The following is a 15389-nucleotide window of genomic DNA, read 5'->3' as shown; positions in this document are numbered from 1 at the left end:
ATCCTGGATTAGCTAAGCAAATCCTCGGCCAAATTTTTTGTGCTGCAAAGAGTGTGAACAAATGCTAATCTGAGCCTTCATGAATCCTTGCCCTTTTGAAACTATAGCAATGGAAGCAGCGCCAGGCAGGAGAGGTAGTCCAACCGCAAGGCTTGTTAGAATTTAGCGGCGCCCTGCTCGATGACAAGATCTCCGGTTCGTTGCTCGGGCTCATGCCAATGCAGACGAAAGTGGGAAAATGGTCTCAAGCTATAATTTCGGCGCTCACTGACTATGCGCTACGTAGCTGTTGTTCCGAACCACTCCATTGCGATGAAGAGCCGTAATCAACTAAGTCCTTGCGATTCTCGACGCGCTCGTCCTTCATCGGAAGGACGGTGCTGGCCCATAATAGACCTATTGCCCCTTGACGTATTTCTGGCCTACAAGCTTTTCATTCATCCGAAGCTTTCCGCGGCGGTGTGGCGCCGTTGTCGGCCCTGGGCAACCATTGGCGAGTGGGGCTGCTCGTGTTTTCAATTCATTCTAAGCATACCGATGCGATGCCGAGGTGCCCATGTGTTCGTTATTCACCCGAAGCACTTCGCTGCGGTGCAGGCCCGTAATCGACCTAGGCATGATGTTGCCCTGTACGGTAATCTTTCATCGAAAGCACTCCGCTAAGGTGCCGGCCTGTAATCGACCTATACCACCTAAACATGCTGCCCCGCGTGTTCGTCATCCTTCGGAAGCGTTCCGCTACGGTGCCTTGCTTAGGCCACCTAGACATAGCAGTGCCCCACGTGGCAGTCGTTCATCCGAAGCACTACGCTCCGATGCCGTTTCGCAGTCTACGTAGGCCTTAGACCTTGGTAGGTCACCTCCCTGATCGATGGAGACTACTTGGAAGAAAAGAACCCTCATCCGACGCGCCGATTGCTCAACTTTCTGGTGCAAGAATCCCGATACCCTCTGGTTTTTGCAGAAGTCATATAGGGCGTTTTGCGAGATGTTCGTTGTTCGTCAATTGGCTAGACCCCTCTGCGATTCCGAACAAGACTAGAAGGATGCGGTGCTTAATGTGTCAGTATGTGGTATCGGTGTGTTAACAATATAATAATCGGTCTTTGAGGAAAGGAAATGGCGCAGTATGTCTCATATATCGTTCGACACCTGAACCGCGCCGTAAGGGAAGGGATAAAGGAGGGAGTGAAATAAGAAAACAGGAAAGAGGTGCCGCAGTGGAGGGCTCCGGAATAATTTCGACCACCTGGGGATCTTGAACGTGCACTGACATCGCACAGCACATGGGCGCGTTAGCGTTCTTCCTCCATAAAAACGCAGCCGCCGCCACCTGGGGATCTTTAACGTGCACTGACATCGCACAGCACACGGGCGCGTTAGCGTTTTTCCTCCATAAAAACGCAGCGGCGGCAGTGCACGTTAAAGATCCCCAGGTGGTCGAAATTATTCCGGAGCCCTCCACTACGGCACCTCTTCTTCCTTTCTTCTTTCACTCCCTCCTTTATCCCTTCCCTTACGGCGCGGTTCAGGTGTCCAACGATATATGAGACAGATACTGCGCCATTTCCTTTCCCCCAAAAACCAATTATTATTATTATTTTTAACGTGCACTGACATCGCACAGCAGACGGGCGCCTTAGCGTTTTGCCTCCATAAAAACGCAGCCGCCGCGGTCGGGTTCGAACCCAGGAACTCCGGATCAGTAGCCGAGTGCGCTAACCACTGAGCCACAGCGGCGGGTGTGTGTTAACTGCAATCACAGTTTTTATGCAAGAATGAAGTCGTGGTGCCCAACATCAGGGATGCTGTCACTCATGCCCATAATGCAGCTGCTGTATTCAGCCCTAATTACTTATGCAAAGCCTCTTCGCAGCTCGCACCAAAGGCCAAGACAGCGAGCAGCTCCAGGTCCACCCGTCCGTCTTCTGGTGTGACCGCTCAAGCAGAAGACATAGTTGAACTCAACTCAGAAGCCAGTCGGCGCGTTTGAAATGGCACAATAGTCACCTGCCACTATGGAGCCTCCTGCAAAGCCGTTTCTTCCGGGGCCGATGGCACCGACGACCGCGTTTTGCGCTCGCGACCGGGAGGACAACTGCCGGGAGATGGCGCTGCGCGTCCATTGTCTGGACTCCGGCTGGGGCACGCCGACAGCGTCTCAGCTTCGGCGGCTTCTCGGTCTGCAGTGCGCCGTCGGCCAAGTGGTGGCCGGAGACTGTGGCGAGGTCGCAGTCTACGAGAGCCCCACTTGGACGGCAAACGTGACGCTGCAACTGGAGCGGTCACCCAAGGACTCGTTCATGCATATCGTACTTAAGTGGTGAGTGCGCGACAAGTACTTCTGGCTTTCCCCTTAGCCAGTCTTCGGTCGGCCTCAACAATCATATTGTCAGGCCTCTACTGTCGCGTAAGTTGAGAAACTCCTCATATGCGCTGACATGGGTCCAAAATTCGGAGGTTTGCAGATTTGTGCGCACTGGAACTAAGGTGACTGCAGTGCCTTTTGAGCAATGCAGATGAATTGTGAAGCACTGCTCAGAATATGGTGATCGAGAGGAAGAGGTTGTAGAGCTTCATAAACAACTTACTGCGCAAATTATTATCGGCAACTCCGTCTATTCAGTCTCAGAAATCAGGGGGGTGGGGCGTGTTTATGCAGACATTTCAATTCAAAATTTCTTGCCTGGTGCAATTAATGAACTATCGGTTTCTGCGGGCTCATAGCCGCCATATTGAGGTGGCTAGGGTGGTGAGAGTACCGCCATTTGTGTTCGAACATATGGCTTCTTAAGCTTGTACCAGCTCTTGGTTCCGCGCGTCAATTTTACATTCACTTCCGCAGGTGCGACCAATGCCAGAACGCCTCTAATAACGGCGCGGCTGCGGGCAAGTCCGGCCCGCCAGAATGGTGGCTCGCATCCGAGGAGCTCGAGGAGTTCTGCGACCCGTACAGCACCCAGATAGCCACGGAGCACAAGGACGTACCCGTAAACGCGTTCGCCCTCGGCTGCTTCCTCGGGTACAACACTTTTGTGGCGCACTTTGACAGCACCTACACCATGCCGCCTCCTCCATCGCCACTCTCGTCTGCCAAGTCTTCGTCCTCCCTCTCCGGCAAATCAATGTCTGTGAAGCGGGGAAAGAAGGGAAGAGCGGTCAAGTCTAGCTCCCCTTCAGATGGGACAAGCTCATCTGCGAAGACGTCTTGTCCCAACAGTGAGCTGACCTCATCTGAAGGCTTTAAGGTGAGATGATGTTCCTGTAGGGTGTTTTCTGACGGCGTCCGTCCAGAAGTTTGAGTTATGGCAGTGGTGGTTGCATGGTGGAAGGTCATGGGAATAAACTGCATTGCAGTCTGTGAGGACATAAAGTGTCGTATCCTAAAAGCAGCGTGTTTTTCTGCTGGGCAAATAGTTTCGATGATGCTGAGAGCCCCAGTCGCAAGAGGGATATGAGAAGGGTAGTCAGGACTTGTCAATGCATCATTTTTCTGGAAGGCAGTGGCAGCTCATAGGCACATTAAATCTAACCCTTTTTTCCTGGACAGGTTTTGGGTACGTGATGGCAAAGCAGAGCTTCGGGCCTGGTGGTCACGCACTTTGGCACATGGGCCCCTTATCCATTCATCTGGTTCCTTACATGTCTAGTTGGCTTGCTTGGCGCGCAGCCTAAATTGTTGTGGGGATTGAATTCTGCGAAGAGCGGCTCCAGAAAGATTTAGAAACACTAGTGAGAGGGGAAGGGAGAGTGCTTTACACTGCGTGGATGATTTCAAACAACCAATTTTATGTACTCCTTCCTGTATCAACGACCTGCAATTCGTCGTCCAATTTTTCTTACGGTGCAGCGATTTGGGGTGACGCGGCTAGGTTGCATGACATCGCAAATGATGAGGAAATGTATCCTCAGTCTTAAAAGAGGACTCTGAAGGGGTTTGATATACTGTGCTTACAGTACATAAAGCTCTTCAAGGGTCTGGAACGTATTAGCCACGCTGCATGAATTGGCAAGTGCAAAACTGTACCAACATGGATAGGCATACTTAAAAAGTACGGCAGTTTCGCAGTCGGAGCGGAATAATTCGGTTTAGGCCCTTCTTCTGAATGCCTTCTCTTCCACCAGGTGACGCAGTGCAATGCGCACTTTGAGCACTGTTCCAATGGGTTGTACCTGTACTTCGTGGATGTCCGCAAGCGTAGCTCCACGCTGTTCCGGCTGCTGGTGCGGTACTCGACCATCTGCCGCATCATTCTGCGCAAGACGTCGCCGACATCCACTATTGTCTACCTGCAGCTGTTGCACCCGCCGCTGCTTTACAAGGTGTGCGCTGGCAACAGCGCCACCAGCCAGTGCAACCGCGAGGGCGACTACCTGCCACAGGTGAGCAGCGCTATATCGTTAATTGCTTTCAATGGACTAAAAGAAAAAACCTGCCGACAAACACACTCCTGTACTCTTACGGTTTCCCCTTCCGCTACAGTTTCCTTTAGTCGTAGAGTTCTACATCACTGCGTAGAAGGGCAGCTGTGGGGCAACACGCAAAATTGCAGGACTGCAAGGAAAGCTGTATAGAAAACTGGACCACTGACTGCTGTGGTGAAGGGGATGGTAATGGGCGTAAAACGAATTTAGGCGTCACCGGACTTCTGCTGCTTAAAAGAGCGCGGTGTAAAGCTTCACGACCACTACCAAGAGTGGACATACATCCTTTCGCTTCTGCGTCCTCTGCTCCTTGTGTACTTTCACTCTAACCGCCTAGCCTTTGTTTTCCAGTTACTGGTATCTGAATTTTTTTTTTCAACCATGTCCCGCTCCCCTTCTTTCTCGAGAGGCAGTAACGGACATCGGGGAATGGGAATCCACACAAAAATTCCAAAACGACTACGCCGGTATGCCAATAGTTTAATTTGACGGGGCAAGAGCCCATATATCCTTATCCCATTCACAGGGCATAGTGATAGTGTGGCAGTACAGTCGTGACCTCACTGTTTTTTGCTACACAAACATAAAGTTATGACAGTGGTGGCTCTAGAAGCTCCTTCTTAATACAGCCATTAGTGTAGATGATGGGCGCTGAACTTAGGTCAGTCATCATCATCAGCAGCAGCAGTAGTGTAACTGTGACAGCATAGGACAGAGGATTTTGCTCTTATCCCCAATTAACCCTGTTCTTTGCAGCTGCGATCACCTTATCTCTGCAAACTCCCTAATTTCATCCGCCCATATTAGTCTCTGTCTCGCACTGCTACACTTGCCTTCTCTTAGAATCCACTCTGTTACCTTAAGTGACCATCCGTCATCGTGCATTCGCATTACGTGCTCTGCCAATGGACTGCAATGCTATTCTTGATTTCTTGATTTCAACAAGAACATCAGTAACCTGAGTTTGTTCCTTGATCCATGAAATAATAATAAATTGATTCGTGTCAGCCTCAAAATAAGCCGCACTACAGCTTGCTCACCCACCACCTTTCCTGTCGCAGTTCGACCTGTCCGACACCACCCCGTGGGACCGGGCCGTCGAGTTCGGTGAAGGACCCTTCAAGTGCGGTTCCGACGTTCTGGGCAGAAGTCGCATGATGCGCCTGACGCTCAGTGGACCACGCCACTGGGCACCTCTCTGCAACCTGATCCTGCGCACGCGCAAAAACGCGCAGGTTTTTTACGCGCCGGTGCGCGAGCTGCTTGCGCGCGAGTTGAAGGCAGTGGCCAGGCCCAGCGTGCAGGACTTCGGCGTCGTGTACGCCTTGCTCAGCGTCTGGTCCGAGAGCTTTCAGGTAGGGATTTAACTCATTGCGTGGATTTCTTGTAAGCTCTACCCCAAGAACAAAGGTCAAAAGCTGACGAATTAGAAATGTTCCAGGACGTCGGCGTGAAACCTTCGATCCTCTTGAACATTTCTTGTTCTTGTCACTTTCAAACTTCTCGTTTTCTGTAGAATAAGTTAAAAGACATACAAAACAGACAGTACAAGACACCCTTTGCGTGTCTCTATACCCGTTGGAATTGGATCAAGTACATCACATAATTTACATGTACAGGACCTCCAAGATTAATGTCAAGTACGTTCTAAACGTAGCTGCCGCATGTGCTCAGTGGTTACGGTGCTCGGCTACTGACCCGGAGGACCGGGGTTCCAATTCCGGTCGCGGCTGCCACGCTTTAGTGGGGGCGAAACGCAAAAGCGCCCGTGCGGTGTGCGCTGTCGTTGGTCGTTACAGATCCCCAGGTGGTCGGAATTACTCTGGAGTCGCCTACTTCAACGTCCCTGATAGGCTAAGTCGCTTCGGGACGTTCCCCCCATACCACACTATACCATTTTAAATGCAGAATCAATAAGGATTATCACGAGTGAATGCATATTGCTTCCAAAGTAAGGGTTACTCCAATGGGTCGGATCTACGCTATTGACGGATAAAGATGGCCTTCGTTCGGGGATTTGCTGCGTTGGCGGTTTTGGCATATCGCTCTGTGCCATGACCTGGCGTAAATATAAAACTGCGTCACTATTCCATGCGCGCATTTTTGCGGACCTACGGTGTCATTTTGGGTTTCAATAGGGAGCTTCCCGAAGCGAAGTAGAATTAAGCGGGCGTACGACTCGAACGGCGCTTGAAAACTGCACTGTCGAACGCGGACGAGCAACACCTGGATTACCGCCTTTGCAGGTCACCGATGAGCTGGCGATGGACGCTCAGAGCTGCCGGGAAACGCTCCTCGAGTTGTCTGCGCGCGCCGAGGAGTGTCCCCGTGCCCTGGAAGAAGCCCTCTTCGAGATCTATTTCTCGCTTAGCCAGGGAAAGGTGAGAGCCCGGTTTTTCAGGCTGGCTTTAACAACAAAAGCTTAAGGGCCCTCTTGACGTCCGCAGCCCGCTCGCCTGGCCTGGCGTTCAGTAAGATTTGTTTTCTGAACTATGCTAAGTAAGCTTTTATTGCAGAATTCTGTACTGAAGGCAGCAGCAGAACAGTGGTTTTCTTAGAGCGAAAGCTCGACTCTTCCCACAACTCGCAAGGTCAAGTTTACTGCGCGTTTCACCTTGAACCGGCGCAACGAAGGCGTAGCAAGGAACGTCATAATACGTAACTCGCTGTGGATTCGCCACAGCTGCGCTCGCTCCGGGCCTCTTCGCTGCTCTGCCACGTGTCTAGCAAAATGTTGCAAAAAACAGTTGCTTCGCTGGCGCTTGGTCTCTGTCTTGCCATGGATAACGCGCACCAGACCGACTCCAGGGCCAAACCATATGTACCCTTGCTTAACAATTTCTTTCGCTCGTATCACTAGGTTAAACAAGCGCTAAACCTCTGTTAGCTTTTTTTTAAAATTGAAGAGTGTAACTACAGATGTGTTTTATGTAGCAGAGCATGTTCAGTTCATGCCCATGACAACACTATACGCGCTCGTGTGCAGTAGTGGAACCTGTTTTTTTTTTATAGTGACGGTAAAATTAGGCCAGTGGCAACGTTAGGAAGCCAGTGTAACGAAATATAAAATTAAATTGAAAGAAATTACATTCAAGTTTGCAATATCCTCTTTCTTGGGAACGCGCGACCGACCAGAAGCGATGGACCTCCTCCACCATGCGGTTTACTGGGAAGCACAAAAAACGGACTAGGGATGGATTAGGCGACACAGAAACACGTTCACGAGCGCTTGTGTCCCCTATTCCGTCCCTCGTCCGTTTTTTGCGCTTCCCAGTAAACCACATGCATAAACAAATAGCCCGGCAGGTTGTTCTCCTGAACTCCTCCTCGAGTTTCCGCAAGATGAACACCTGAGAGGCACCTGCTTCTTTCCCGATGAAGTTGTTACAAGTGTAGTGCACTGTTGGCATCAGCATTCCGCCTCATTCCTTCACGACGGCTTGCAAGCTATATAGGGCAATGGTAGCGGAAGTGGGGACTACCAGAGACTGCATCGAAAAGTGGCATGCTGCTTCCTTAGCAAAGTTTCACTTGAGCCTTCCAAAGATGTTGTGTCTGCATTATTGTCGGCACTTTGCATGCCGTGACCAAGCTTGCTCACGAGAATTTTCGTTAGAAAATTCAAAGTCTGGTTTCCTGTGTCTTCCCAGAATATCGCAAAAAATGTGGATAACGCTTGCTTTCATGCATGGGAGCCACCGTTGTCGGAAATTTTTTATTGTGTGCCTGATCGTCGGATAAATAGCATAGGAATGTGTGCACGCTGATATTAATATAGCTGCTCTTTGAACGGTTGCGAACAAATGAGGGGATAGGTCGTTCTATCTCTTTCACTGTGCTAGCGTACGGTGCATACGGACGTTCAGGGAGCGCTTATTCAAAAGGTCTAAGCGTAACACCACGCGGGCGCCTGGGAGACCTCTGATGTTCGTGCAGAGCTGCATGACATGGTGTAGACTGCGCTGCTTTAAGGTGGCTACAAGTGCGCGATATTACAGAACTGAACGAGGAGCTCAGTTTGATACACAAGGAACTCGGTATTAAGACATGTGATCGGTTAAAGAATGCATGCAGAAATGCAGTATGCTAACTGTGTGATAATAGGGGCACACAAATAAGTGAACGGTGTGTAGCTTAGCAATTTTGTGGAGCTTGATCTCAAGGTGTCATTTTAAGCGGAAAGTGAGGAAAAAAATTCACTTTACACATAAGAAGTGCCGGTGAACCCTGAACATAATCGTGTTTTTAAATTTTTTTTTCATTTCTTCTCGGACTACAGTTCCTTTCAATGTTTTTCTTCTCGGACTACAGTTCCTTTCAATGCTTTATGTACATCAACACTATTGCCTCTTTTTCCTACCGATCTTTGTGCAACGCTTCTATATATCCAGCATATCAAGAACAGTGTCCTTGTGGCGCGGTACCGCGCAGGTGTTCTGGTTCCGCAGTGCCCTGGAGCACCTGTACTTCCGGTATCGGGCGCACCGGCAGCGCATCGACGTTTTCACAGGCTCGGTGATCGCCCAGGAGCTACCATCCCACATGGTCAAGGTGCGCAAGGTGATCCTGACGCCCACTCGGCGCGTCTACATGCCCCCTCAACTTGTGTGCAAGAGCCGCCTGCTTCAGCACTGCGACCCAGATTACGCCCTGCGCATCGTCGTGCGGGACGACGATTGCAAGCTCATCTCCTTTTCGCTGGGTGCCTGCAAGGACGACTTTCTCAGCGCGGTACGCTGTTGGGGGGTTCATGATCGCCCTGTGAACAAGTAGCCGTAGCGTGCTTAATTTTTGGAAAAATGCAGTATCTGAAGTCTCAAGGAAAAAAAATGGCAGGCGGTTTAGCATTGCTAAGCACAAAAGACTGTGCGAAAGCACTGTTTTTTTCACATGTACACCACCGCCACGTAGCTCAGAGCGCTGTTGAGGTGTCCTCTTACTCGGGGATCCAGTTATGTTCCTCCCTTTACTCAAAATTGGCATGCCACCGGTTTTGAGAGAAGGAAAGGCATGTAACTGCCTCAAATTGTAGGTGAACAGCGCCGCCTATTCACAGTGCGACTGGCGTGTCCACTCACCTAGTGAGCCGGTAATACACTTGCTACCGAAAGGCTTCACACGCACAGACACCGCTGATACCCGAGGATTGCGGCTACTTCCTTTCGCACTGAAGGGCACAGGGAATCAGAATGCCATGCGACAAATCTATATTGCCAGTAGTGCTACATTTCAGTCTCACATTGATGAGCTTCTATTTGCCTATTTTAATTTGATTTCACCGTCGCTTTTTCGTTCCGCTGCTGTATGGATTCATGTAGCTGAAGTGCAGAGGAGGGCACAAAACTGCATGAAGATATTTGATAGGAACACTGAGGAAAATGATGCATTTGATGGGCTCCTTGAAATGACAATGTAAACCGTCCATTTAGTTCCTCTCTTTTACCTTGGGCTTGTTTTCTGTAGGTGATCAAGCCTCCGCTGTCGTCCGGCCTGAAGATTGGTGGCCGCCGGTTCATGTTCCTGGGTTGCTCGACGAGCCAGTTACGCAGCCACGGCGTCTGGTTCTACGCGCACGACAATCAGGGCCGCACCGCGGAGCAGATACGCGATGGTATCGGCGACCTCTCTACCATCGTCAGCGTGCCCAAGTTCATGGCACGGCTTGGACAGGTCAGAGGCCAGTCACGTTCTTGTTGAGAGAGGTGACGGGAAAAGCGACTAAATCGCACGAAAGTATGTGAGGGAATCTCTTCTTCACGTTTAGTAACGGAGCTTTTGTTTTCAAGAAGGTTGAGCCAAGTGTCTCTGCCATTCACCATCATTCATCACACTTTCATGGCCAGGTGCATTGCGTTAATCCATATATGTTTGGATCGCATTGTAGCTATGTGAGCCCTTCATTGATCAGCGGTCCGCAGGGATCAGGCGCCATGTGCAGTGACTCATATCTGACTGTGAAATTATCCACATCATAAGTTATGCCTTGCGCGTTTTCTAATCGAATGTGGGAGTGTTAAAATGCTCCAGAGGGGGAATGGAAAGTAAGACTAGCGTTCATAAATAATTACGACACTGCACGGACTGTGTCCGGAGATCTAACCAGGCAAATCAGCCTCCTTTCGGAGTACCAATGCCTATTATGGAGGTGTTGTTTCCATTACACACTTTCTACTGCTGAGAAGGCACTCTTTAATGTTCTCTATATTTGCGAAAGGTTTCACAAATTTCACAACTCCCAGCTGCACAAACATGAATTCTGTATCACCATTATTATAGCCAGCCAGCTATGGCAAAATGGCCCATTCGGGAGACCTCTTTTCCTGCATGCAGGCTTTTTCGCAGTCGTTGGGTCTGTTAACGGTCCCGAGCCAAAACACGTCTGTGGAACCGGACATCCGCCACGCAGCCCCTGGCCGCAGCAGCGATGGTTCCCATCGCGAGTACATCTTCAGCGACGGCATAGGGCGAATATCGCACGGCCTGCTGCGCAAGGTATGTATATTATCGTCCTTATCGACAACCAGTCTAAACTTACAACCTTTGCTAATGTGTCGCTCAGGTCACCAAGACAAGCGTGGCGGTGCCGGCGGTGATTTTGCCCGCACACCAATTAAGTTGCTCCCGCGCGGGTAGCGACGAACTTCGCTGGTGCCAAGACGCTCCCGCGCAATTACTATGCCTCGGCATGAATCGACTAGAGAAATTGGCAGCATGCCAAGTAGCGGCAGGGCTTTCTGAAAAATTCATTGTTATCACACCGCTGCCAACGCTCATACATTCGCTTTGGACACCCGGTAACTGTCCTGTGTGAGAAACAGAGATAGGGAGAGAGAGAAAACATTACCTCGAGTCAAATCCGCACTTCAAAGTAGTCATCCTCCGCAGTGTGTCTGTCCGTCGGCCGGGATCCCGAAGGTCACGGAAGCAGACAGAGCTTGACTGATGGTTTCACTTTGCACTTAACGGGGGGGGGGGCACAGTCCTGCGAGTTTTTTTTTTTGTTAATAGCAGAAGCCTTTTTTCATGCCTCGCACCTCCCACAGCCATCTCATCCGATCCAACTTCTTGACAGGAACAATATCCCAAAACTCTGCCGCCCATGATAATGCTTCGCTTCTTTTGGACAGGAGGGGCCATCGCATGTCTAAATAATTTCGTGCGGGTCCTTGAAACCCCTGAAAACCCTGGAATTTGATAGGACTGTTTTCAAGGCCTTGAAGGACATGGAAGTTTTGAAGATGCTTGAAAACCCTTGAATTTTAAAAATTTTTATTTTTAATAAACATTAAGTGATTGTATATAATAAAATATCAACCCACCTGAAATCCCGCTGCGATATTGTTAAAAATAGAGTGTAAGTTTCGTACAGTCAAGTAAGCGCGTGCCTAGCGGACGCTCGTGAACGTCTAGCCACAGTGACGCTGGCTTGTTTACCGTTTACTCTTCGGGGCTGTTTACTCTTCGGGGCTCGAGCGGGGGTGCTGCGCACGAAGAAGTGGCAAGCCCGGTATCCGGCCAGATCAATGCGGACATCATGTGCACAATGTGTGGGCAGGATGAGGATTCGATAGAGCATGTTATTCTGTTGTGTAGATCACTCCACCCCTGCCAACCGAATACATGTACCCTTCTGCAGGCGCTAGGTTTCGACTCAGGTCAGCCGACAGAGGGCGGAACGACCGACAGCGAGGTGAATGAGCAAGAAGCCTTTTCCAAGGCCAGAGCGGTCGAAACAACTAAACGCCGCCTTGAAAATTGGAATAGGCTCAAGTGATGGGTGGTGGTGACGACACGGCGGGGCAGACTCTGTCGTAGCGTCCCAAAAAAGTTGGCTAGGACTTCAGTGTAAGGTCCTCTGGTTGGAAGCCCCAAGATCCAATATAATCTAATCCACTTTCCAGTTGAGTAGATAAATGGCCGCCATTGTGTGTGTGGTTGCGCGGTCGAAGCGTTACATTTTGTGCGCGTTTAGCGCTTGCGTGTGCGGTTGTATCGTCACGTCTTGAGCACGTGTAACGCTTATGCGCGCGTGTGCTGTTCCATCGTAACATTTTCTGCGCGCGTAGCGCTGATATGTGTATGCGCGGTTGTATCGCGAGATTTATTGCCCGTGTAGTGCTTGGGTGTGCGTGTGCGGCGGTATCGTGACATTTTGTGCATCTGCAGCGTAGTGTGTGCCAGTCAACGTGCGTGGAAACAATACCCGGAAAATGCAAATTTCAGAGGTCACGGCTGCACAACGACGACTAACGAGAGTGGCTTGCGTCGGACATGTCAAATCCGCACAAGGCAAAATGCAAAGTTTGCTGTAAGTGTTTCGACATCACTGCCATGGGGGAGTCGGCACTAGAAAGCCATCTAAAAAGTGCAAAGCATAGAGAGCACATGCAAGCCGCCGGGAGTAGCTGTATGGTAAGGAGCTTCGTGACGATATCTGAATGTCAAGCTAATGAACCACAGACAGCGCCATCGCAGTCGTCAAACTTGATGGATGCGTGCAAGAAGCATGGACTTGTGATGGACGCAGGGCATTTCACAGCGGATTAGCTGTGATGCTGTACACGTAGCAGGTGGCATTTTCAATGTTCCCATCACTAAGGAATTGAGAGCATCTGTGACTTCTCCAAAGAGCCAATACCGTGCCTTTTTGAAAACACATAAAAAGCAGGAGCGCGAAGATGCGAAACAGCGGAAAAAACGGTGCATTGATGAAGAGATTGAAACTCTCAGAAGGAGGAAAAAGAAACTAGAAGCCGTAGTTGCAGAATTGACAGCTTCAGCAGAATTGTATGCAGAAAAAGCAGAGGCAACCAGTGGCCTGACTTGCATCATGAAGTCGGACATCCTAAGGAAGACTGCCAAGAGCAAGCAGTAGGAGGTCTTGGACATAGACATAAAAATTGAGGAGAAGCGAATTGGGGCCACCTAAGGACTGATTGAGTGTTTGCTTTGCTTCATTAGCGAATAAATGTTTGCATCATCTAACAAACTGAAAGTGGTCATCCGTGTAACAAACAATGATGAGAAGTGGTTGAAAAAGGAAATATGCTGTTGCCATCGTTTTATCCGAAGACAAGTTTCTTTGTTAAAATATTGGCTCCAATGACAATCCCCTTTTTCAGTGAATTCTCATCATTTCACGCCTCTTTCTACCGCTGAACATCTGTCTTATTTGGATTTCTAACTGCGAATGTGGTCCTTGAAAATCACGCAGAGGGCTTCGAAAGTCCTTGAAAACCCTGGAATTTTTGTCATATACACCAGCATAAACCCTGTCTATTGTGAGCAGTGGACGTGTCATCAATGTCCAAATGCTGCCCAAGTCCAATGTCTAGTCATCCACCATACATGAGATACGTTTCTGCTCCATGAACTACAGAAACCTGTGATGCATAGGACGGTATTTTTGCAGCGATATCTGTATACGAGACCTCCTCTGTGGCAGGCAGTGTCGCCATCGGTGGTGACTACTATGTCCTGACTAAAACTCGCCTCTTTGCCGTTTAGAAAGTCCAGGGACGGTGCTCTCGGCAATGTGTCCTTTGTGGTTATGATGACCCAGCGGATCTGGCCATTGTGACCCTAATTACGTGAAACACGAGCACAACGCCAGGAGAAAGCTTGTACCGGTACGGAACTGGTTATCTTGTAATCCCGCAGCTCCCGCATAAGACAAGGTCCTGGCGGTTTTCCTATTTTTGTTAAAATATAATGTATGGAGTGACCTAAGTACATAGCCGTTCGTAGAAGCCTTCATTGTCCGCCCTTCCGCAGGTCCACCACGCCTTGGAGCTAGAGGAGGGTGAGGAGCCGTGCGCTGTACAAATCCGCTACGGTGGCTGCAAGGGAATGCTGTTGCTGGACCCGACGCTGAGCGGCTGCCGCATCGTCTTCCGCGAGAGCATGCGCAAGTTCCACTCGGACCACTCCGACCTATACGTGCTGAAGACGAGCAAGCCGCGTGCGTTGTCTTCATGTCCTATGACCGCGACCATCGACAGAAAGCGCTTAGAGAAGCAGTTGGACACAGAGACACATAATTCTCCCGTGCTCTCTCCCGCAGTCCACTATAGTCGGATGCAACTGAAGAGCGAATCGACTTTTTCCTTTCAGTTAAAGGACTCCCTTCCAGCCATTGGCGACGGCCGGCTCTCATGACCCTGCTAGCTAGACAACGCAAGGAGCGGCGTGACAATGCAGGGAGGGGACTGTCCCCGACCAAAGAGGGAGTGGACAATCTCTTTTCATCTGGCGCTTCCCGCATGTCACGCTAGCAGGGTCATGGAAATCTGCTGATGCCATTGGCTGGAAGGGGGTCCTTTTATGGGGGAAAGCCGCTTCGTTCTTCAATTGTATCCGACTGCAGTTACGCTGTGTCCTAGTGGGCTTGCGCTTGGCTCCTTATGAGCATCTTAGCGAATTTTCAGGGATCCATAGTTCGGGGTGCTGTTCCACGCTTACAATGAATTGTCGTGCAGAGTATCCCACAATTTCTGTTGAAGTGTAGTGCCGTTTTTTCACGTGGCCACGAACAGTCATCGAGAAAAGTTTACGTGAAGCAGGATTGTAGACGAAATTTTCCTCTGGGTCAGATAAACCTGATAACTGAAAGGCCAGAATACGGGAGGGGTACTTATTCTCTACCCACTGGAATGAATACCAAATGAATGGATAGCGACGAAAGACTGCTTATTTGTGCGAAAATTTAAATGTACATTTGCCTCTCAGTGTTGCACTTACACAGCGGACTTAGAGCTTGAAATTTTCGCAGTCGTGCACTGTTCTGTACATTGCTCCTCGCTACCACAAGTAGACAGAAAGCATAGTCATCGAGCCACAGTATGATACAAAGCATGAAAGGGCACGCCTTCCTTCTGCGGTGCATGTCGCTGATTCATTAGTGAGGATAATACGTGACATGCATTGCAAATTGTAGGAATAGATTACTGCAACAGAGTTACATT

General features: G+C 49.8%; 2 protein-coding genes across 2 annotated transcripts in view; both read left to right on the top strand.

The window, feature by feature from the left end:
* Positions 1 to 1695: 1695 nt before the first annotated feature.
* On the top strand, positions 1696 to 4519 carry LOC144094023 (uncharacterized). Its single transcript, XM_077627904.1, has 4 exons — positions 1696 to 2323; positions 2846 to 3248; positions 4126 to 4383; positions 4484 to 4519. Exons 1-4 carry the CDS (start codon positions 2019 to 2021, stop codon positions 4517 to 4519), a joined length of 1002 nt encoding a protein of 333 aa, XP_077484030.1. The 5' UTR covers positions 1696 to 2018.
* LOC144112791 (uncharacterized) overlaps positions 4132 to 15389 on the top strand; it is a 29122-nt gene continuing 17864 nt past the window's right edge. The window contains exons 1-7 of the mRNA XM_077645602.1: positions 4132 to 4383; positions 5487 to 5780; positions 6672 to 6806; positions 8857 to 9156; positions 9889 to 10095; positions 10756 to 10917; positions 14200 to 14386. Coding sequence (XP_077501728.1) covers positions 5580 to 5780; positions 6672 to 6806; positions 8857 to 9156; positions 9889 to 10095; positions 10756 to 10917; positions 14200 to 14386 — 1192 coding nt within the window. The 5' untranslated portion in view covers positions 4132 to 4383; positions 5487 to 5579. The remainder of the gene's footprint in view (positions 4384 to 5486; positions 5781 to 6671; positions 6807 to 8856; positions 9157 to 9888; positions 10096 to 10755; positions 10918 to 14199; positions 14387 to 15389) is intronic.

Source organism: Amblyomma americanum, chromosome 1, assembly GCF_052857255.1.
Source record: "Amblyomma americanum isolate KBUSLIRL-KWMA chromosome 1, ASM5285725v1, whole genome shotgun sequence".
In the NCBI taxonomy this organism is placed as follows: domain Eukaryota; kingdom Metazoa; phylum Arthropoda; class Arachnida; order Ixodida; family Ixodidae; genus Amblyomma; species Amblyomma americanum.
This window is presented reverse-complemented; position numbering and strand designations above follow the sequence as displayed.

Coding starts and splice junctions, on each gene's coding strand:
- LOC144094023 (XM_077627904.1), top strand. CDS start 2,019: ATGGAGCCTCCTGCAAAGCCGTTTCTTCCGGGGCCGATGGCACCGACG. Junction 2,324..2,845: donor ATGCATATCGTACTTAAGTG/GTGAGTGCGCGA, acceptor TCACTTCCGCAG/GTGCGACCAATGCCAGAACG. Junction 4,384..4,483: donor AGGGCGACTACCTGCCACAG/GTGAGCAGCGCT, acceptor CTTCCGCTACAG/TTTCCTTTAGTCGTAGAGTT.